This window comes from Dysidea avara, chromosome 7 (assembly GCF_963678975.1).
Source record: "Dysidea avara chromosome 7, odDysAvar1.4, whole genome shotgun sequence".
Taxonomy (NCBI): Eukaryota; Metazoa; Porifera; class Demospongiae; order Dictyoceratida; family Dysideidae; genus Dysidea; species Dysidea avara.
Window position 1 is genome coordinate 13457021 of NC_089278.1, and position 21936 is coordinate 13478956.

General features: G+C 39.1%; 1 protein-coding gene across 2 annotated transcripts; it reads right to left on the reverse strand.

Moving 5' to 3' along the window:
* Positions 1 to 1576: 1576 nt before the first annotated feature.
* LOC136261740 (retinol dehydrogenase 11-like) lies at positions 1577 to 20588 on the reverse strand. Of its 2 annotated transcripts, XM_066055788.1 has the most exons (9): positions 20391 to 20588; positions 16422 to 16599; positions 15556 to 15590; positions 3723 to 3914; positions 3597 to 3671; positions 3468 to 3540; positions 2698 to 2818; positions 1869 to 2096; positions 1577 to 1826 (listed from the first exon to the last, which is right to left on the reverse strand). In XM_066055788.1, the coding sequence occupies exons 1-9, from the start codon at positions 20547 to 20549 to the stop codon at positions 1664 to 1666; spliced, it is 1224 nt and encodes a 407-aa protein (XP_065911860.1). In that variant the 5' UTR covers positions 20550 to 20588; the 3' UTR covers positions 1577 to 1663. The 2 variants fall into 2 exon arrangements, with proteins under 2 accessions (XP_065911860.1, XP_065911859.1); XM_066055787.1 differs by having other exon boundaries at positions 1577 to 2096.
* Positions 20589 to 21936: the final 1348 nt, after the last annotated feature.

A 21936-nucleotide genomic window follows, 5' to 3' on the forward strand; every position in this document is an offset into this window, starting at 1 on the left:
CATTTCCTTTTTACAAAAAAATGAGGCACTGAGTGTTTATCTACGTTGTGTTAAAAATTTAGCTTGATCTTGAACATGCATTCCAGAAATATGCCAATTGTCTGTCTAATAATGTTATGTGTCCGTTACAAACTAATTAATGCATTGCTAGAGTTCTGTGAACTAATAGGCCAGCGTCAGAAACTCTTAGTAGATGGTACAGACCTAACAGAACACATTCAACACACACAGCCTCCAGAGATGATTTGTAAGGAAGGTTGTGTAAGTAGGTCAAGAAAAGTACTAAATCTACCAAACAGATTGGACCAACAACACCATTAGTGCACCAATTACTCACTGACACTTATGAATATTCATAATGTAATGAATATAGTCAGTACAAGATTTTCCATTTATTCAACATCATTGTAGGTGGATGGTACATAGATGACAACCATATAGGGTTCTCTAAAATTATTAGATACCTCCTATATAGCAGATAGTTGAACATCACAATCTAATTTTTTATGCTTCTTTGAGCACTGTTTGTGCAGTATTTATAGCTAGCAAAAAACTTGTGTTGTATACCAAGATAGTCTACCTTCATTTCAGCAAGTTTTGAACCATATTGCTATAATGTTACAGTGGTCCCTCGATTATCCAACTCCCTCAGGGCCCAATGAGTTCGGATAATCAAGGGACCACTGTATATTGATATTTTGCAAGAAAGTATCACATCCAAAAATCCTAGTAGCATCCATCCCTACAGATAGGTATCTCCAGTTAAGGGAGTCAACACAAGCACACTTCACTGATGTACTGAGTAGCATTGCAGATCTCACAATTGATGCCAGCCTGGCCATTGTATGTACAGCAGTTATATAAAGAACCAAATTACTATTAGCAATGCAGGAGTACAACTGAAAAATACAAGAGTGTTTAGATTAAAGTGTACTTAATGGATATACATTAAATGCAGTAATGTAGACTAAGGAGACCAACCATGAAGATCTTTGTGATTTTAAAAACCCTAGGTGAAGCTGAGGTTTTTTAAAGCTATGAAGATCTGAGTGGGCAATCTCTAACTGACTTAGAAAATGGTGTGGGTGTACTTATACTAGTAGATAGATTGATTGATTGAAACATCATGTTTCCGATGTTCCATTGAACTCCCCAAAATTGACCAGCTAACCAGGCTTCTCTTTAAAATTTTTAATGCGGTGCACTATCTATGGTCAACATTGTAGGGCATTAAGTGATAAATAATCTTATTAAAATATCAAATGAAGAAGATATGTCAGGAGCACCATACCTTTCTTAGATATCTACTCAACATCCATGTTACTATGTTACTATAAAGATAGTAATGAGGTTGCGACTTCATGCACGACTGGAACTTTTAATGTGAGATTTGTAAAGAGGTGGCTTTTGCAAAGAAATAGCTAGCTATTAGTCTTATTAAAATGGTGGTCAGTTTCATTGTAGCACATATAAACTTTTGATCACAATTTGTATCTCAGTTTTCCATTGCCACTGTTTCTATGTGTCCTAAAAATGGAGTAGTAGTAGTAGAAGGTGACCAACCACTAACAAAATGGACATTCGATATTCTTCATGGCTGCATGGTGCATTATCTCTCCAGGTATACAAAAAAAACATATCAGGGCTAAACAAATAAAATAGTTTATTGATTTTCACTCTCTGATGGCTTATCTCCATTGTCCATAGACTTATCTCCATCATCTACAGGCTTTTCACCATCTTCTGCAGGCTTATCTCCATCTTCTACTGGCCCATCCCCATCCTCTACAGGCTTTTCTACTGGCTTATCTCCATCTTCTACTGGCCTATCCCCATCCTCTACAGGCTTTTCTCCATCTTCTATTGGCCTATCCCCATCCTCTACAGGCTTTTCTACTGGCTTATCTCCATCTGCTACTGGCTTATTTTCTGTAGTTGTTGGCTGGTCATCTCCATCATTGTTACCAGAATCTTGTTTGGCTGCTGTAGATGTTGTTTCTGTACTAGGTGAATACTTGCTCCATATTTCAGGTGACATCCAATCCTTTAACAGGTCACAACTGATCCTCCACAACTCCTCTTGGTACTGTTCATTTCTATATAATTTAAAGACATATCCAATGATATCATGAAATTTGTAAACAACCTATAAATGAAGATATTGTATACTCAAATCTGAATTGGAAGATTACACTACAAATGATATCTTAGATAGCAACAGCTATGTAGCTATATCAACTATATGTGACTGGGTCTGGGAAGACCCCCATGATAGCAGGTATGATTTTTTTGCTATGAACACAAATACACTATCAAATTTCACTGTTAAAATCAACCAGGCTTGAGTAATCTGATTTTGCTGGCTGCCTTTCCTGTATGAGCAGTCTGGGGGCCTTGATGGAGCTCTGGTTAACCTGGGATAACTGTATGTGGCCTGTACGATGTTGAATAAAGACCTGTGCTGTAACCTTCCTTTCAGTTTTGATATGTGTTCCTCTTTTATTTGTAAACAACCTTTTGCCCTCTGCCCACCACCCCTATTAGAGTTTGCCTGATATACTCAACTTCAAGTTAAAAACTAAATACTAAAGGTATGAAAGCACTAATAAAAAGTAATTGTGAAAGTATAATGTGGTATTATTCGAGGGTGCGGCACAAATCAAGTAAATACGGTAACATTTTTCAGTATACACACACCTTGCTGCAATTGGTGCTTGTTCAGGTCTACAGTTGTTATAGTAGACAGCTTGTTGGGAGTTCAGCGACAGGTTGACAGCACAATTGATGGTAGTTACTGCTCCCTGTTGGGGAGTACGTCCTAAACAACATACATAGCACAAAAATTTATACTCACACATAAATCAGCCCACAATGAATCTACTTAACCCACTAGTATAAATACACACTAAGTTGGTATAGTTTCCTAAAAAAGACTTCACAAAATTGATTAGTTGATTAAAGTACAGTGAATGCATCTGGTTTTGACACGACACGAAGAAGCTGCATGTGCAAGGTAAAAGTAAAATTGTAATTCCAGCACATGTTCTACATATGGCAGCAATATTAGCAGCTTTTGTCATGAGCACACTTACATGTATGTGCAACACATTAAATTGTTCGCACAAATTTAACATTCACTTCTAAGAAGTGCATACACACATGATGGAAATGTGAAATTTAACCTCAAATAGGTATATTTCCTCATATCCACGATGAATTTATGCTGGCACTTGAAGTTCAAGAAACAGCACGGAGGTTTCTGCTGTTCAGTGATGTTCAGTAAACACATGTTGCATAGAAACATAGTTTAACAGTGGAGAGTGCAAAGGAGTTCAGTCACTTAACCTTATAAAGTGTATAGAAACTAACACTAAACTATATCTAACTATATCTTTTGACATAAATCTCTATAATTGGTACAGTGGTTAAACATCTACTTTGTACACAGATACTATTACGGTACACACCAGCACTGAAATAAGCTTTAATTGCCCATGAATACCACACGTCATCAGTGTAACGTACCAGCTCTGTATTTACCTGCACAAAAACAACAATCCATTAATTAGTACCTACATGATAGACAAATTCATTACCGTTCCCGGATGTAGTGATGATACAGTTATTCCACAATCCACTATCCTCCTCTGAAGTGCATACATTGTCATTATCTGCATGTACACAAGTTGATAGCTACAGGTGAAATATAGCTATTACCTCACATTGTATAACTTTGAGTTGCCATAAAACTTCGCTCTACCATAGCTGGTGTCTCCCTGTAGATTACTAGGGTCCCAGACTCCAAAAAACTTAGCAGCTCGTGATGACACAATAACAATCCTCTTGTCTCCATCAGTGTTCATCATACAAGGTAGGAGCTCCAAGCATATCAGAAGGTGACCAAGATGATTAACCTAATGATATGTATGCAGTGGTTTTTAACATAACATCATTGACGTGTCCCAGTGGACTACATCTAGCTTTATAACCTAGCTTCAATGCAACAAGCTACATGTTGGTCAGGACATTAAAGCAACATTATATATGCGTTCCTCAGAAAATTCAAATGTACCCATTACTGCATATATTTTTTATAAAAGCTTTACTACCCAACAGCTGTGAGTGCTTCTGACGTGAAACTACATGTTGCTAAATATGCTGTGAAGTTACTGATATTGATTTTTTGATTGTTGTTTTCATAACTTCAGCAGTAACCTTATCTGTTCAAGCAGGCTCAAATGGAAGTGCAGCAATTTCATGCCTTAGATTATGTGGTATCCAATCCAAAAATGAAGCATGTTGACTAGTTGAATTACAGTAGCACCCTCCTGTAATATTTAGGCAATGTGGCCAGCTGTGTTGTGTTATCCACCAACATTATCCTCTATATGGATGGAGCAAAAGTCAACTGAGGTGATGACCAAACACAATGAATATTTTAAGGTGCATGCAATAGAATGTTATTTCTGAACAAAAAGAGTACAATTTAATTGAAGAAATAATTTGCTGTATGGGAGTACATCACAGCTCTGCTTTGTCTTATAGGAGTATGTAACAACTTGAAGGACAAGATACTGCATATAGATCCAACACTTGCAAATGGACTCATGATATAGTAGTAAAGTCATGATACAGCATACCATCCAGTTGCAAGACCAATAAATGACCTTCAATAGATTTGGCAGGCATTATATATACCCTGCATTTCTTTTTCACAGTACTACATATGTGAATATGCTATAGAGCTCATCTTTGAAGAGTGACATGGTGTACCCAGGGAATATAAAGACCTGCTAGTGGGATACTTGTAAAAGGCAAGAGGAAAGGACATTTCACTAGTCTGTGTTTCTACACAACCTCAACCAACAGCACCTGATGGTACAGTACAGTAGGCTACTTAAAGTGTGCGAAAATCATTAAAATACAAATTCATGAAAGCTACAAATGTGATCTATACCTCACACATCAGAATGGCTGGTTAAATCCATACCTTAAGGAATTACAGTGTACTACAGCAGAAATATCACAAACCGTGCTTGATAAGTGGTATTGTTTATGACAAAAACTGTCAGCACCTACTGTGTTGTACTGTCAATGCATCATGATTTTGTATGGCTTCACATACATTTAATTGTTTTGCAAAGCTCAGCACATTTTGTGAAAGAGCCTTTCCAAAAATTGTGAGGGCAATTGTCTACACTATATAAGGAATCATCAATCCTTAACCAACAGAAGGTGAAGATTGATTATTCTTTATAATACAAGTGTAAGAAAAAATTAGGAATTATAAATTAGAGTAGGGACAGTGTATAGTGCTGCAATAAAAAGTACTGAAACAAGCTGGATCAGAGTAGTACGTAATGTCCAAATACTGTAAAACAATAAGAAGTGAATATCCCTACTGTGCAGCACAGTAGGGATATTCACTTCTTATTGTTTTACAGTATTTGTTTGTGAAGTTTTTTTGCAAGCTCATGACCACTAAATAGCCTGCTTTTCACAAAACCAGTCACAATATTTTTAAAAAAGTTAATCACTACACTATTATACTAGATTATGACTCATACAATTGTAATAGAAGTCTACTCGGCACGGATTAACACACTCATACACACACTACAAGCATTAATTGGAATCAATTAAAGACACACTGTGCATTCGTTATAATTACAGCTTGTGGGTACAGACAAATAAATACACAAATATAATAGTTCATTTACATTACAATCGTCCTCCCTTCTAAAAAGCTTGTCCCAAGCTTGGTAAGTTACTAAGGTTGAAACCAGTCTGGTGGTCTTCTGCTGCGTTGTGAATAGCGTGATTCAGAAGCAGACTCTATGACATGATGTGAAACTTGGGGCGGATACCAGTTTGATGAAGAGTGTCCATGTGTTGGTAATGTGTTATCAGTCTATGGTATACTTCTGTGTTGAACCAGGTTAGTGTGTACTACTTTAGTTTTTGTCCCATTCGTAATCCTCAGATTTATGGGAGTCTTAAGTTCCACAACAGTCCACTTCCCTTCCCATCTAGGTTGCAATTTACCACTTGTTGGGATGGACAGCCAAACTGGATCTCCTGGTTGAAATGATCTAGTTTTGGAATGTTTATCATAGTGAAACTTTTGTTTCTGTGCAGCAGAGGCCAAATTCGTATGAACTAAATCTTGTAAGTGTGCCAGCTTAGCTTGTAGTTCTAAGCAGAGTAAGTGTTCAGATCAAAGGCAGTTGGTGGTTTAAATGGTGAAGGTTGTGGCTGACGTCCAAACATTAGTTGGAATGGAGATACGCCTGTTGAAGAGTGCTGTGCCGTTCTATATGCATACAGTACCAATGGTAAGTAACGCTCCCAGTCATCTTCTTGATCCACATAACATCTTAGCATTTGCAATATAGAACAGTTAAAGCGTTCAACCATTTCATCTCCTTGGGGATGGTAGGCCGTGGTTCTTGACTTCTGGATGCCAAAGGCTTGCAGCACTTGAGAAAAAAGACAACTTTCAAAGTTTCTACCTTGATCAGAGTGTATGACTGTTGGAATCCCAAAGTTACTGCATAACTTGATGACAGCATCACTGATTGAAACTGCTGCCTGGTCACGAAGTGGAACAGCATCAACCCATTTAGTAAAGTAGTCCATGATAACCAGTAAGTAGCGGTGATTCTTACGAGAAATTGGCACTTCCAAAATGTCTACAGCTAGCATCTCCCATGGGTTGCCAATAGGAGCATTGTGAAGTGGTGCCTGAATAGGAGATGGTAACTTGGACGCTTGACATGTATTACATTGTTGACAGTATTGTTGTACATTACCAGCCATACCAGCCCAATACGCCTGTTGGTGCAAACGGCTTAAGGTTTTGAGGTACCCTTGGTGGCCTGCACTGGGAATATCATGTGCCTCTTGTAAAAACTCTGAATGTAAGGTAGGTGGTACTAATGGTACAGTGACACTATCTGAAGCTGGACTGGGACAGTAAGTACGACAAATGACATTCTCAACAATACACAATTGGTGCCACAATTGAGCATACCTTCGTAGTGGTGATTGTCTCCATGCAGGGTCATGTGGTGGCTTTTCTGGTGATGACAATAATGTTTGGTAGATTTGTTGAAACACAGGATCTGACTGTTGAGCATCTTTCATTTGAATGGTAAGTTGTTGAACAGAAGTCATTGCTACTGGTTGTGATGAACGTGACAAAGCATCAGCATTCACATTGAGACTGCCTTTATGATAAACTATTTGAAAACTATATTCCTACATGGCTAATGCCCAGCGACACAATAACCCTTCCACCTTTTGAGCCGAAAGCCATTGAAGGGGCGCATGATCTGTGAGCAGTTGAAAGGAGCGGCCAAGCAAGTAATGCCGAAACTGTTTTAAGGCAAAAACTGCTGCAAGACATTCTTTCTGTATTGTGCTATACTGCTGTTCAGCACTGTTCAATGTGTGGCTGGCATAGGCTATAACACGGCCACCTTGTTCTAAAACGGCACCGAGACCCACAGCACTGGCATCAGTTTGCAACAAGAAGGGAGCTGCAGTATTGGTGAAATCTGGAAATGCCAATATTGGTGCTTGAATAAGCATAGACTTCAGTAGTGAAAAGACTTTATGGCAGTCGTCAGTCCATGAAAAAGAGATTGATTTTTTGGTCAAATTGTGAAGAGGTGCTGCAATGTCGGCGAAGCCTTTGATATATCGGCGGTAATAGGATGCAAGGCCAAGGAATTGTTTTAGTTCTGTAACATTAGAAGGTGGTGGCCATTGATGGATACTGTCAACTTTGCTGGGGTCAGGATACATACCACTGCCATCAAAAATATGACCCAAATAAGAGACTTGTGGTAAGCCTATGTGACACTTTTTTCCACGTAGGGTCAAGCTGGCATCTCGAAGACGTTGAAAACTTGACGTAAATGTTGTTGATGGACTTGTGGTGTTGGGGAGTAAATTAGTAAATCATCGAGGTATGTCATGACAAAAGGTAGTCCTCTTGTTACTGAGTCCATTAAACGTTGGAAGGACCCTGGGGCACTTGTGAGACCAAAAGACATACGGCAGAATTGATATAGACCCATGCCTGGACCAGGGCAGAATGCTGTCTTTAGTTGATCGTGAAGAGCCACTGGTAGCTGCCAATATCCACTATGTAAATCCAAGGTGATAAATACTGTGCACCCTGATAGTTTATCCTGCACTTCATCTGGAAGAGGTAAGGGATATGCATCTTTTACTGTTTACTTATTAAGTTGGCGGTAGTCAATACAAATACGCAATTCACCAGACATTTTAGGAACGAAGACAGCTGGGGCCATCCAGGGGCTGCTGCTCTCAGTGATAACTCCCTGTTCAAGCATTTGTTGGATTTGTCTTTCCACTTCATTTCTGTAATGGGCTGGTACTCGCCTGGGAGGTACACGGATTGGAGGACCCTGGGTAGGAATGTGGTGGCAAGCTAGTGAGGTATGACCAGGAGTTGTAGAGAAAAGATCTTGGTATTCTGAAATAACACCAGAAAACTCCAGTAATAACAATGTTGTGTACTTCCACTCTTCGAATTTGTGGTAAGTGCAGCCACCTGTTCTGTCAGCTGTTGCATTTGACTTCTCAATTCGTCAAATTCTGTTGCACGAGTGGATACTGCTGCTGTAGGTTTTTCTTGTTCATTAGCTGCCATCAAAAGCTTTGCTCTTTCAACAACGGCGTCAAGGTCATCTGCCACACCGACAGTGTGCAGCTGTCTACTAATGGGTCCAGGTAAACCCGCCAGGAACTGGTGTAATAATAACGGCTTGGCCGCTGCTGCTGCCAACTCTGGCATTGCTTGCTTTAGCAGTCGCTTAAGGTCGTGAAGGTAAAGAGCGATGGCTTCTCCGGGGCGAAGCTTGCGAGAGTGAAATTCTTCTAACAAGACGAATTCTGTAGGCGCCATCTTGCTGATCAGACTTTTCTTCACTGTGGCGTAGTCTGCCGTACTCTCTGTAGACAATTCCAACCATACCGCCAGTGCCTCTCCTTCCAATAACGTGGGCAGTTTCAACAATTTTGTTGCAGCAGTCCACTCATTCGCAGCGGCACAAATTTCAAAACGTTGGAACCACTCTTGAGCATCACCATCAGTAAAAGACTTCGGTATACTAACATGTTTACTAGCCATCCTCTGCTACCAGTATAATAGAAGTCTACTCGGCACGGATTAACATACTCATACACACACTACAAGCATTAATTGGAATCAATTAAAGACACACGTGCATTCGTTGTAATTACAGCTTGTGGGTACAGACAAATAAATACATAAATATAATAGTTCAGTTACATTACACAATAACAAGTGATCAGTGGGCATGGCTCTACATAAGCCTGCAGACAATAATGGACGTGGATTCGTGCATACCTACGGACTGATGAGTGGGTGTGGCTACCAATGTCTCACGAAAGAAGTAGGGCTACGCTATGATGTGTAGTAACATGTCCACATTTAATTTAGCACGTGGGGTCAGACCCGAATAATCTGTAAAGCGGGACCGGGATGACCCGACTCGGTTTAACATTGTTACTAAATAAACTATATTTATTGACTTACACATTGCTATATAGTTCGCCGTGAGTTGCTCTTGGTAGAACCCTGACTGATGGCCATGGCAAAGAAGGATAAAAGGTAAGACAATAGCGCAAGCATTGTATGTTTATCAATATACCAAAGGCTTTTTCTTAAGCAAACTAGAAACGTTTCTGTGAAAGAATTAGGCCTGTAGCTGTAGCCAGTTTTCCGCTACGCTTGACTGAAGGTGTCAGGCAGGCAGGCGGGCAGTAGAAAATTCCGTTGAATAAATAAAATAAAAAAATTCTGTAGCAACTTGACGGAAACATTTCAGGTCGATCTGAAGACACTTTTGGGCTTGGTTTTACCCAAACAATACTGTCATGTCGTTGTGAGGAAAAATCGCGGCAGGTTTTTGGGTTATATTATATCACGGATCGCCCCCACACCTTCGATGTCCCTACTATATAGAACTATCGTACTATATGATAGTCTTAGATATGAAAATTGATTGTGGGTTTCACAATATTCACAAACTGTAAGCTACTAAATGACTAACTGATGCCTTCAGCAAAACATAACTCAACTATGGTTATTGCTACAGACTTTATTTCTTCACTGTTTGATGTTGCTTTGGCCCTAGATGTGCCTTTTTGCCAACCACAGCAGCTACAGTGCATGCATCACGGATTTACCCATGTCCTCCTTTGTGTTCTACTTCCTTCTCCGTTGCCTTGAAGGTGTTGATTTGTGGTGACGCATGGTGGCTTCAGTGCAAGATGGCTGTTACAAGAGTTGTCCATAATATCTATAGTTAGTGGAGGCCCATCTCGTACTGTTCATAACGTTGTTTTCAGGTAAAGCATACCTGAAATCAGAGCAAAATAGCCATTTGCTTCCCAGTACTAGTAGGGCGTGCATTTAATCATTTCTTTCCATAGCGACTGAATTGGTTGCAGATGCACACAGGTGCTCCTTGTACTGTTCTTCATTTGTAATACTGTATAACAGGTTGAACAAAGCTGAAAAATGAAGTGAAATGGCAACAGGGCATTTCAATAATAGACAGTCTGGGTGCATGTTATGTATGTCTGATCCTTTCCTTTGATGTGGTATGCATGGTTCACCATACAAAAAGCACACAAACAAATATAAGGGGTCATAGAAATAAAAAGCGAGGAAACAAGGTAGGTCATCTACACCTGCAGCTATAATAGTGGACATTTAATACCTATACTTCAATCATATCATTCCTTATACTTATACAGTAGGACCTCCATTATCCAAACACCTGTGTGCCAGCTGAGTTCAGATAAGTGAATTTGTTCGGATAAATGAAGCCCATTGATTTATATACAGAGCTCTGCTGAACTACTCTAATAGAAGGTAGCAAAATACTCTAATAGAACATACATCTGTTGACAAAATATCCTAATAGAACCGTCACCGCTACTGTTCGGATAATCGAGGGTTCAGATAATCCAGGTCCTGCTGTTTAGCACAAATAGTGATATCTGATCAATCGTCTTGCCACAGGCATTGAATATGTGCTTGCTGTCTAAACCTGTATCAACCGATTGGATCATCCATCATTTTCGCAACAGTTACCATTTGAAATGATAGGTCAGCTAGTTGGATCATTCAAGTATTTTCAGAGCATATAGAATTTTTTTAGGATGACTACAATAGTTACCGTTTGATTTTTGATTTGATTCCCCCTGTTATATATGATCAAGATCTGTAGTTGCCTAAGCTGCTGATCACTATTATTATTATTTGTATAAAAGTAAAACAAGGTGCCAATCACAAAGCAAACCATTGCATATCATTTGGCAATATGTGTTGATCTGTCGTTACCTAATAAATTCTCAAGTTTGTAGTTGTCTATAGAAAGTTTAGTTGTCTAGGAAATTAGCAAATTTTAAGGCATTCCTTAGCCTACTAATGTTTCTCTGTGTAGTCTTCAGTTGTACTGGCTGGGTATGTACCCTTTGGACCATCTCTTGGTGTGTTTTGTGAGTTTTGAGCACATTGCCAAATTTTGAGAACTCATGAAGATCTGCTCTGCTGACCTGCAGTGGCATGTGATCACATTGTTATGGTGGAAAGTCACAAAAAGGTCACCCCATAATGTGGGACTTAAATTCAGAAACCCCTAGTTAGTGTTCCAGTAAGCTAAAATCTATTATAACTGTAATATTTGACAAATACTATATAGGACGAGCGATCTGATGCAAACTAATGAAAAGTATAAGGAGGATCGGACCACAAATCATACAGAGTGAGACTACATACTCACTACTGAAGCAAAAGTGTATGTAAAGTTTCCAGTACACTTTTTAAATAGAATTACAACTTTAGTAGCAAAGAAAATGCAAGAAGAGAGTGTGAGTTATTTAACTAACTACCTACTGTTCAACTAGCTAGCGTAACCGATTATCGACCAGTAGACTACACCAATTATCAACCAGTAGTATCCAAATAACTACGAACACAAGTCAAAAGACTGTTGAACCTGTTCTCCCTTTGGACTATCCAGTGCTCTTACGATGTCAGAAATCAAACATGGAAAGGCACAAAGCATAGTGGCGTTGAACTGGAACAATAAGCTGATGAATCGCCTGGTAGTGCTGGAAGGTGATGAGCTTCGCAATGAACGTGGTTTTGTTGAATGAGACGTGGTGAATGAAGCAGAAGGACTACATGGTGCTCCAACTACAGTACTAAATATATAATTCTGGATGGCTGAAACACGGACAAAAGCCACAATGGCCCTCGGCATTCACGATAAAACTAGCCCTGGGAAGATAAATGTCGAGATAAATAAATTGGCAAGATTAGGACTGAGAAAACAGGTAGTTAGAGAAGTATGACAATCTATGGCAATTAAGAAGGGGGTAATGATCTTGTGAGAAGTTGATGAGTGCATTTTGTCTGAATATCTATAGCTAGCTAGCTATCGGCTAAATTTCTGTACCAAATAATGTTGCTACTGGTGTTGCTGTAATTCTACATACATCATAAATATTTTATACGTTTTAGAGGTAATTTTAGAAGATGAAAAAGAAAAGAGTACCAATAAGCAAAGAGAAAGAAGGAGAGATGACAAGAGAAAGAAGGCAAAGTAAAAAGGAGGGAAGTAAAGCAAACAGAAAGGAAGCTTCAGAGAATAAGCTAAAGACACCAGTGGGGCCTGAGCCATATTTGACTCAGAAATGGTGAAGATGAAACTATTGATAGTGATTATAGTTGCTAAGCAGGCATATATCCAGTGATGATCAAGGTGCAACATGATCCGGAATGTAACTACCAAGGTGTCTCGTCTATCACACTGGAAAGTTGATAAGGAAATGGATGGACTTTATGCACTAATGAGAACTAGTGTGGACAACTAGCTAGTGCTTACAAGTTGATTATGGCCTACATGTACATCTGTGAAGTATTATGTGAATGTACATAAAAATGATCTAACTAAATGTGTGCATATCTTTTGAGCAGAATGTTCAATTTGATTCATTTTTTTAGGTGTAGACCCTTGTCATGTTAGTGGTTAAGTTGTTAGCATAGCTGTATCACTTGTGCAAATTCATAGCAAGTTATGCTCCATTTCTTGGAATTGGTCGATAATTGGCAATCAAGACACATGTTAGTGTGTCGTGCAGCCTAAGAAGCCGGCATGCAACACCGTGAGTATAGACAGGAAAAAAGAAAACGCAATTTTTGCACCTCTGTAGCTCTGTGCTGCCTTTACGAAATAAGACGATTTTTGCTGTGGACATGCCCTCCAACATCAGTACTCCACACACCAAATTTGAGTGAAATTGCTTTGAGCGTTCCCGAGATATGCGACTTGTTTGGCTGGAATACGATAAACAGGCAAAGAGTTATTAGCGATTATTCACAAAAAATAACACCAATATGTTGTCACGCCTACAGGGCAAACTGCTTATGGGAAGAAGCTGAAATCGGTGTGTGAATAGGTTAACTATTGAACCTCAAACCTTTTGTGGTTTGAAAGAAATCAAGCTAAAAACCAGGAAGATACAACGAAAAAGACCAACAGTGTGTAACAATTATGCAATCAAGATTAGCTAATAAAAAACAACTACTTGCCACGCCTATCAGAAAAACCACTTGGAGTAATGCTTTGAAATTCGCTGTACAGATGGAGTAATTATCTTAGAAAGGCTCTTCAATGGTGTATAAGAATTAGACTTAAAGCCACAGAGTTATAACACGAAATTCAACTTGGTGTAGCAAGTGCGAGATTGAGATACCCTAATAGAGCAGTTATCCTAATAGAGCAGTCACCCTGAAGAAAGATCAGCTAGAAACAAGTAACCTGTATAGATATCAGCTACAAACAAATCACTCAGTAAAAATATGTGCTGGAAACAAATCACCATGTAGAGAGATCAGTTAGGAACAAGTCACCCAGTAGAGAGTTCAGCTAGAAACAAGTCACCCTGTAGAGATATCAGCTACAAACAAATCACCCTGTAGAAATATGTGCTGGAAACAAATCACCACGTAGAGAGTTCAGCTAGAAACAAGTCACCCTGAAAGGAGTTCAACTACAAACAATGAGATGAGAGTTTCAGCTACAGTTCAGTTATGTAAGGAGTCACCTTATTACCTATGTGATAATCAATCAGTGTTAAATATACAAATATTTAATTTGACAAAAAGGTATACACACAATTGCTTCTTTTGTTCCACAATTTCTGCAGTGAAGGAAAAAAAAAAGTTTTAAAAAAGCAACAAAGCCAGTTTATGGCTGGCTTTGTGGTTTGCAAAACAAAAAGAAGTGATATCTAAACCAAAACAGCCAAGCTGTGAAAAAAGAGTGTGGCCCCCAAAAAAGCTATGGTAAAAAAAAAGTGAAATCCAAGGTGGAGGCCAAGAAATGGTTGTGATGGTAGGCAAAAATGATAATAAATGACAATTCAGGTGAATTTTGTGCCGAATCCTAGTGAAACTTGGAGGAGGCAACACAAATTCACCTGAATTGTCATTATTAAAAATTTTACCATTAACCTACCATCACAACCATTTCTTGGCCGCCACCTTGGATTTCATATCTTTTTCACCCTGGCCTTTTTGGGGGCTGACTACAGCTGGTTTAGATTGAAATTTACACGTAAGTTGATAATAGGTAGAGACGGTTGATAATTGATAGATGCATGTCGTTTGCTATAATCGCCAGTATTCTCGTACACTTTTGATCGTGGGGAAGATTTTTGTAGTGTGTGTTGGGAGATAATAGATGCAGCTCCACCGAAACTTTTGCTACTCTATGATGTCCGATGCCCGGTTATGCCATGTTAAAGGTTAGGTGGTCAATAATTGGTGACTTATACTACTGTGCTTTTAGAGCTATTCAAGACTCTGTGTGTGTGGTCACCAAGACATAGCATAGTAGAGAACATCATCATTGGTGAATGCCTATCATTGTATACTTTCCGAAGAAGTTATTTGAATAGCGCTGGTCACCAAAGTGGACATCGTTCTATCTTCTTTTTACAACAATACAATTATTGAATAGTAACAGGTCATCACAGATACTTAGCCTCTGAGTAAGGTTTGGTATTCAGTTCCATACCATGTTTGTTGGAAGACAGCAGTACTTGAAGCCAACAGTACTGAACACTTGACGCCAGCAAGCAATGAGGTAAAAATACTTGATCATAATACTACCAATGGGTACCACATATCAACTAACATCATTGTGAAATGAGCAAACACTACACAGCCTTAAGCTCGCCAGTAATTTACTAGGGGTATAACCAGGCCATGATTTATAGTGATTGGTATATAATGAAAAACAACAAACTCTAGCAAAACTCGACATCATCTTAAAATAAAAGCTTCTGTTAATGAAAAACAATTAAACAGTTATTATAGCACAAACATTTGGATAGCTCAGGTTCACAATAGAAGAAACTCAAAATTTCTTAACACCTCCACAAAATGTCATACATCCTTATATAATAACATAGCCTTACTTGAAAATGTAGTTCAAGGTTGTCTTCAGTCTTGCCTATATGAAATATAATATAGTACACAGATTAACTATAAAACTAATCCTAACGTATCTGTGTTAGGAACAAATCTAATTACAGTACTACAACTTTGTCACAGCATACTTTCCATAGAGATAGCAATAAGGTTAGAATGCTCATCACTATTATAAAGCTGAAAAGCCTAACAGCCTACTATACATTCCTTGGGATCAGACATTAATCCAACTAGTGCACATATCAATGCAGTTTTGTGCCAAATAAAGCATTCATAACCTACGCTCAAGCAAGTGTTTCTAACCACTGTTTTTTTTAAATTAATTAATTTTTATTTTGCTGTCTATAGCATGTTGAATACAAGGGTGTAGAAGAAAGCTTGCTGAAAGTTCATGTACATTCCTGTCAAAACCACAGACAAACAACCTTGGTTGTAGTACATCGGACTTAGTGCTCACTTCTTACAGTTTCAATCATACTGCTACACAGACTATATACCGTTATTGTGGGGACTCAAACAAACAAAATTATGGCCAATTGGTTTCATTATTGCCTGTCCCTTGTGGTGTATTAACAAAATCTGTAGTTTAAACTATATAGCTGAAATGTAGAAACTGAAAGTATGTACACTATGATGTGGTAGGGCAAGTACTATCTGCAGTTTATGCTATAATAATACAAATGTTTGTTACTACTAAAACTATTCGTATAAAATGGTTGGTTTAAAAACTGGAGGTGCCTATAAGCTGCACAATATGGCAGGTACTGTTGCTGGTTTAATGCAGACTGCTAAAAGATAACTTGTTTTCTTCATGCTTCCCAATGACACAGATACATCATATGCAATCCCTTACCATGTAGTACACCACCAATTCCAGCATTACATATCAACAAGTGTAGTGGAAGGTTCTTCTGTTTGAAGTCCTCAATAAACTGTTTGGTGGACTGTAGAGATGACAAGTCAAGTTTCATCAGTTCAACTTTTATCTCCTTGCCAGCTGTTCTTCCCTCCTCTTTCAAATGATCAACAGCCTAAACAACATAATACAACTCAAACACTTGGATAAGTTAAAGAACATTCTCTGTGAATATGCTTGCAAGACTGATACAGTTTGCTAAAAATTCTTTTTAACATAATGTACATCATCTTAAAACATATGCAGCCATGCAGGTTCTTCTGTATTCACACACACACACACACACACACACACACACACACACACACACACACACACACACACACACACACACACACACACACACACACACACACACACACACACACACACACACACACACACACACACACACACACACACACAACACACACACACACACAACACACACACAACACACACACAACACACACACACACAACACACACACACAACACACACACAACACACGCTTTCTATGTTTAACATTAATTCGGTGGCAGCAGCAGCCACTGAAATAAATGGAGTAGCAGCAGAAGAAAAAGTGGCAACAGTAAACTTAATAATAAACAACTGTTGTAATCCATAAGAAGTCATGCTGTTTAAGTATAGGTTGAATTACTTGTAAAGGTTGGGGAAATTCTTGATCTCAGGCTGCATGGCTTTTTTGCTTATAGATTGCAGAGATCAAGTCACTATTTCCCCACATTCAACAAAGTTCATTAATGTCCAGCAGATGAGTAGCAAGCAAAGATATAGCAGAAGCAGAAATGACATGCAAGGTTACCACAAAGGAAGGGATCATGTTGTTGTGCTATTTGTATATTGATACTATAGAGGGTTATATAAGTAGAATTCAAACAGGAATAGAATGAAAGGGAACTACCAATGAATAAGCTCATTACATTGATATACAGGTTGGGTTTTACAATACAATGCTTCTTTGCAGCATTGGTGGATCTTTCCACTAAAACAAATGAAACACTCTAATAGAGCAGTCACCCTGGATAATACAACATTCAAGAATGGACAGTGAAAGCTGGGTACTCCCTTGAAATCATTTAAAGGATTCAGCTATTAAACACAAAGCATTCTAGTACTATTACAAGCTTCACCTGCAAAAGAAGCCACATGATGTAGTATGCAGCAGTATGCTTGTCAGGCTAGAGTGGTTCCAGGAGGCCCCATGACTGTTCATTGTGCCCTTAGCCTCCTTTTTGGAGTCACTCCAGCTTGACAAACATACTGCAACTGTCTTGAGGCTACAGATACTGCTCAACTAGATCATTTTAGTAGAGGAATCAACAAACGTGACATACAGGTCTTCTTTCCTGAGTTTTAGTGTTATCATCTTGTTCCACACTGGAGCTCTGGACATCACTGTCTGATGAGGTAGTCTTGGGTGAGGAATTCTGTCTGGGTAAAGGATCTGCTGCTGTTATTTCCAACAGATAAACGGTGGATGTTCTGACATTGGCAGCTCTGACCAGACTGTCCTCTCCAGAAATGGTATCCTCTACTACTGCTAGATGCCAATTGACACAAGGAGTATCATCGGGCATAAGGACAACAGCTCCTGGCTTCACTGTTTGAACATTGCAGACACTTGCCTGATGAAACTCTCAAAGGCCAGTTAGGTATTCTTGTCTCCATCTGGACCAGAAGTGCTGCAGTAACATTTCTTGTTTCTTAGCCCTTGTTTGGATGTCTATATCACCAAAGCTGTAATTGTCCTCAGGAGTCACATGGTAGGGCACACAAACAACTTTCCCACTATACAGTAGGTGGGCTGGAGTGATGGGGTCTGATGCCTTAGCTAGGACTGGGGTAGAATAGAGGTTTATTTCTAAGAGAGCCCCCTGATTCGAGGGATTTTAGAAGAGGGTGATTGGGTTGACTAAACTGGCCTTGGAAGAAGGCCCTGGGAACAACACTCAAGAGCCTTCAAACCCTAATCGTTGAAATAGAGGAATTATTCTCAAAAATTGGCCCCCTCACAATTGTTCCCACAGTCATGCTTACCCCAGCATGGTGTCGTTGTTTGTGAATATGCCTGATAGAGGTGAATGGATCCTTCTGTGGCAGAAGGAAGGAAAAACTTAACTGATTCTGAGAGTGATGCATTATGGATCCTACCACCACAACTGATCAGGCCAGTGTGATCCAAGTAAAGCTGGAGCCTCACCAGTGGAAGTCGTGACGAACAATTAGTTGACTGTAAACTGTTTATTTCCTCTGGGAAGCATCTATGCTGTACATTGCTCACCCATCAAAGATTGGCAATGGATAGTTCAGAAGTGGTTAAAGGTCCTGCAAGCTTAATTATGCCTGGTGTTGTGTGCAAAGTGGAGAACATAAGCAGTTACATCTAGCAGCTTAGTGTAGCTGCTGTAAGCAGAAGGATCAATGAAGATTGGCGGGTGGTAGTATGGCTGTGCGGTGATCTCTAGTAGATGACAGAGAGTGTTCAACATCGGCAGCCTGTACAAGCAAAGGCTTCTGAAAGGTTCCAAGTGGGCCACTTGGTAGGAGATGATAGCCAAGGAGGGTCATGTCTCCACAACGTTGAATCAACCAATTCCTGGGCTGTCAATCCATGGGTCACAAGATCTGCTGGATTACAGGCTGTTGGATATTGCCCTGACAGTGACGTGGTCCTCCTTGGCTGTCATCTCCTACCAAGTGGCCCACTCGAAACAATTCAGTATGGCTGTTCTGCACAAAGACAGATCACTTCCACTACACATGTTCACAGCACTAATGAAGCGCAATAAAAGGAGGCATACAACCACGTGATAGTACAACATAAAAGTACATTACATAGTTAATTGGGCAAGCCTGAACTAGCCCCACACTAGCAAGAGCATGTGAAAATATTCTTTATTTGGTCGTATGTATGTTCAACCCTATCACGCATTTTGGACACTAACCAGAATCTTGTAAATCATTCCATATTTGGTCGTATGTACATTCAACCGTATCACGGATTTTGGACACTAAACAGACACTCATAATTCATTCCATATTTGGTCATATGTATGTTTGATCGTATCATGGATTTTGGACACTAACCAGAATCTCGTAATTCATCCCTTATTTTTGTGCTCTAAATGGAAGAAACAAATGATGCAGTTGAATCGCACCATAGGCACTTATAGATTTGAGGAGAACACGAGAAGAAGCAGAATTGAGAAGAGAAAGAAGAAGGGAATGCGACAGGTGTATTAGCCAAAAGCAATGAGTATTTGCAACAAACAGAAACTTTGTTTAAATTAATTGAAGACTTGCTAACAAGCACAGAATGAGACCTTGCAGCTGTCAGCACACTCAGCAGCCGGCTATCTATCTATATGATCCCATCTCTATTACAATAGTCTTCAACATCTCCACTGAAAAATACTGCTTTTACTGTCATCATTGTTGTTGTTATTAACAATTCATGTAATGCCATTAATGTAATGATTAAATAACTATTAACTATATATATTGCACCCCCATGGTTGAGGATTTGACAACACCTCAAGGATGACTAAGCGCATATTTCATAGTAATAAACCTGCCCTGTAGCTAGTAAAATTATAGCAAGTGCAATTTTATTGTTTAGAAATGCAACTACGGAAAATCGGTCAGTGAATTGGACAACTGTCAATTGCCCCAGGGGTGGGAATGAGAAGCAATGTCAAATCCCCACCTGGGGTGGGGCATGAAATTGACAAGTGCATTACTAGTTCCTTCCTGACTAGCTATATATAGGCAAGTGTTTACCGTTAGTCCCTTTGCCCCTTTCTTCACGAAGAACAAAGTGTTCACATAATTTACGATTTTTTTTATACGAAAGTATTTTATCCATTGCAATCAGTAACAGCAAGACTTGGTAACAGAATATACCTGTTGGCCTCGTTCTTCTGATCTACACGCAAGAATCGTGTGTGCTCCCATAAAAGCAAACGCTTTTACTGTCTCATAACCGATTCCAGTGTTACCACCAGTGACTATAGCAACTTTGTCCTTAAGGTCAACCTCTGGATACGACAATCTTGCCCCCATTGCCTCTCGAGTTAAACTAGAAACCACAATCAGTAAAACTATTGTGCTGGACTGACCAATGACGTCATAAAAGTAATGGCTGTACTCGGGCTGTAGAATAGAATCGAAAAGCGTGACCTGCAAAAAAGTGCCAAACTAGTTACTTAGCCTCTTATTAACTTTGAAGGTACATTTTTCTAATAGCTACTGACTGGACTTAATTTGAAATCCTCTGTGCCATAACGAATAGCTAACTAGATAATGCATAAGACCGCCGCCTCGCATAAGACTGTTACATGTGTACACAACACAGCCTGATATACACATTAGCACATGCATAGATAATATATAACCTTACCTATATACCTTATAAGGTATATATTATCTATGGCACATGCAACAAAAGGCTCAGAGAACATAGCCTGGTTTTGGCAGAAATTTTAGTGTCGAGTTTGATTCTGCTCAATCTCAAACGTTACATTTATGAGGCACCCAGGCCCCTTATATGTGTGCTACAAAGAAACCCAGTAATATATGCAGTCATGCAGATCTGTGATATGGCTGCTTGACTTGAACACAAAGCGACCCTAGTGGCTTGGTCATCGATCCCTGTTGTAGATCTATAAGATACATTACTGATCCTGGATGCATGTATAATGATGATATACAGTTATTCCACTATCCACTATCCTCCTCTGAAGTGTATACATTGTCGTGTCATCTTGTCTCCATCCAGTGTTCATCACATAAGGTGCTCCAAACAGAAAGTGTCCTAGGTGATTAATGCAATATAAGGATAACCCCTCAATAATGCCATAAGTGTGTGCCCTGTACATTCTATAGCATTGGGGTTTTGTAAATCAACAAGTTAATTTCAAATGAACTTTATTGTGACAACTGAGAACTACCTGTAACGACCTGATCTTAAGTCACCCTTGCATGCATGCATGCACACACATCCATATTGGTAGTGTTAGGTAGGGAGGATTTTTCAAAGGGGGTTTGTAGTGAGTTATTGATGTAGGGGTCTGGGGCACAACCCCCAGCCATTGACAGATTTTTAACATAAATACTTCAAAATTTGCTAGTTCATGCTCTATGGATATGCTATTTTCAATATATAGCTGCTTAATATTAGTACTAGTATTAGTTGTACAGGTAAGGAGGCTCAAGGAGCCTGTAAAGCCTGATCTTTACAAAAATCATTGTCTATTAATAATTACAACATAAAAACTGTACAGATTATACAACAAGAATTGATTAATTAGTAATCATACAAAAAGGTAGACCAGCTACAGTCAAGTAAATTTTTAAAGCCATTCAACGAGACACAGGCCGAATATATCATTTATAGAGGTTAATAACTGTGTTTTTGTCAAAATGTTGGAAGGTTTTTTGAATAATTGCT

Bases quoted from the DNA above. Each gene is read 5' to 3' on its own strand.
- LOC136261740 (XM_066055787.1), bottom strand. From the start codon at position 20,549: ATGGGGGCAAGATTGTCGTATCCAGAGGTTGACCTTAAGGACAAAGTT. The intron at 15,591-16,421 runs GTAAGGGATTGC...TATTTCATATAG, and splicing joins AATTGGTGGTGTACTACATG to GCAAGACTGAAGACAACCTT. The intron at 3,915-15,555 runs GTAAGGCTATGT...ACATATCATTAG, and splicing joins ACCTTGAACTACATTTTCAA to GTTAATCATCTTGGTCACCT.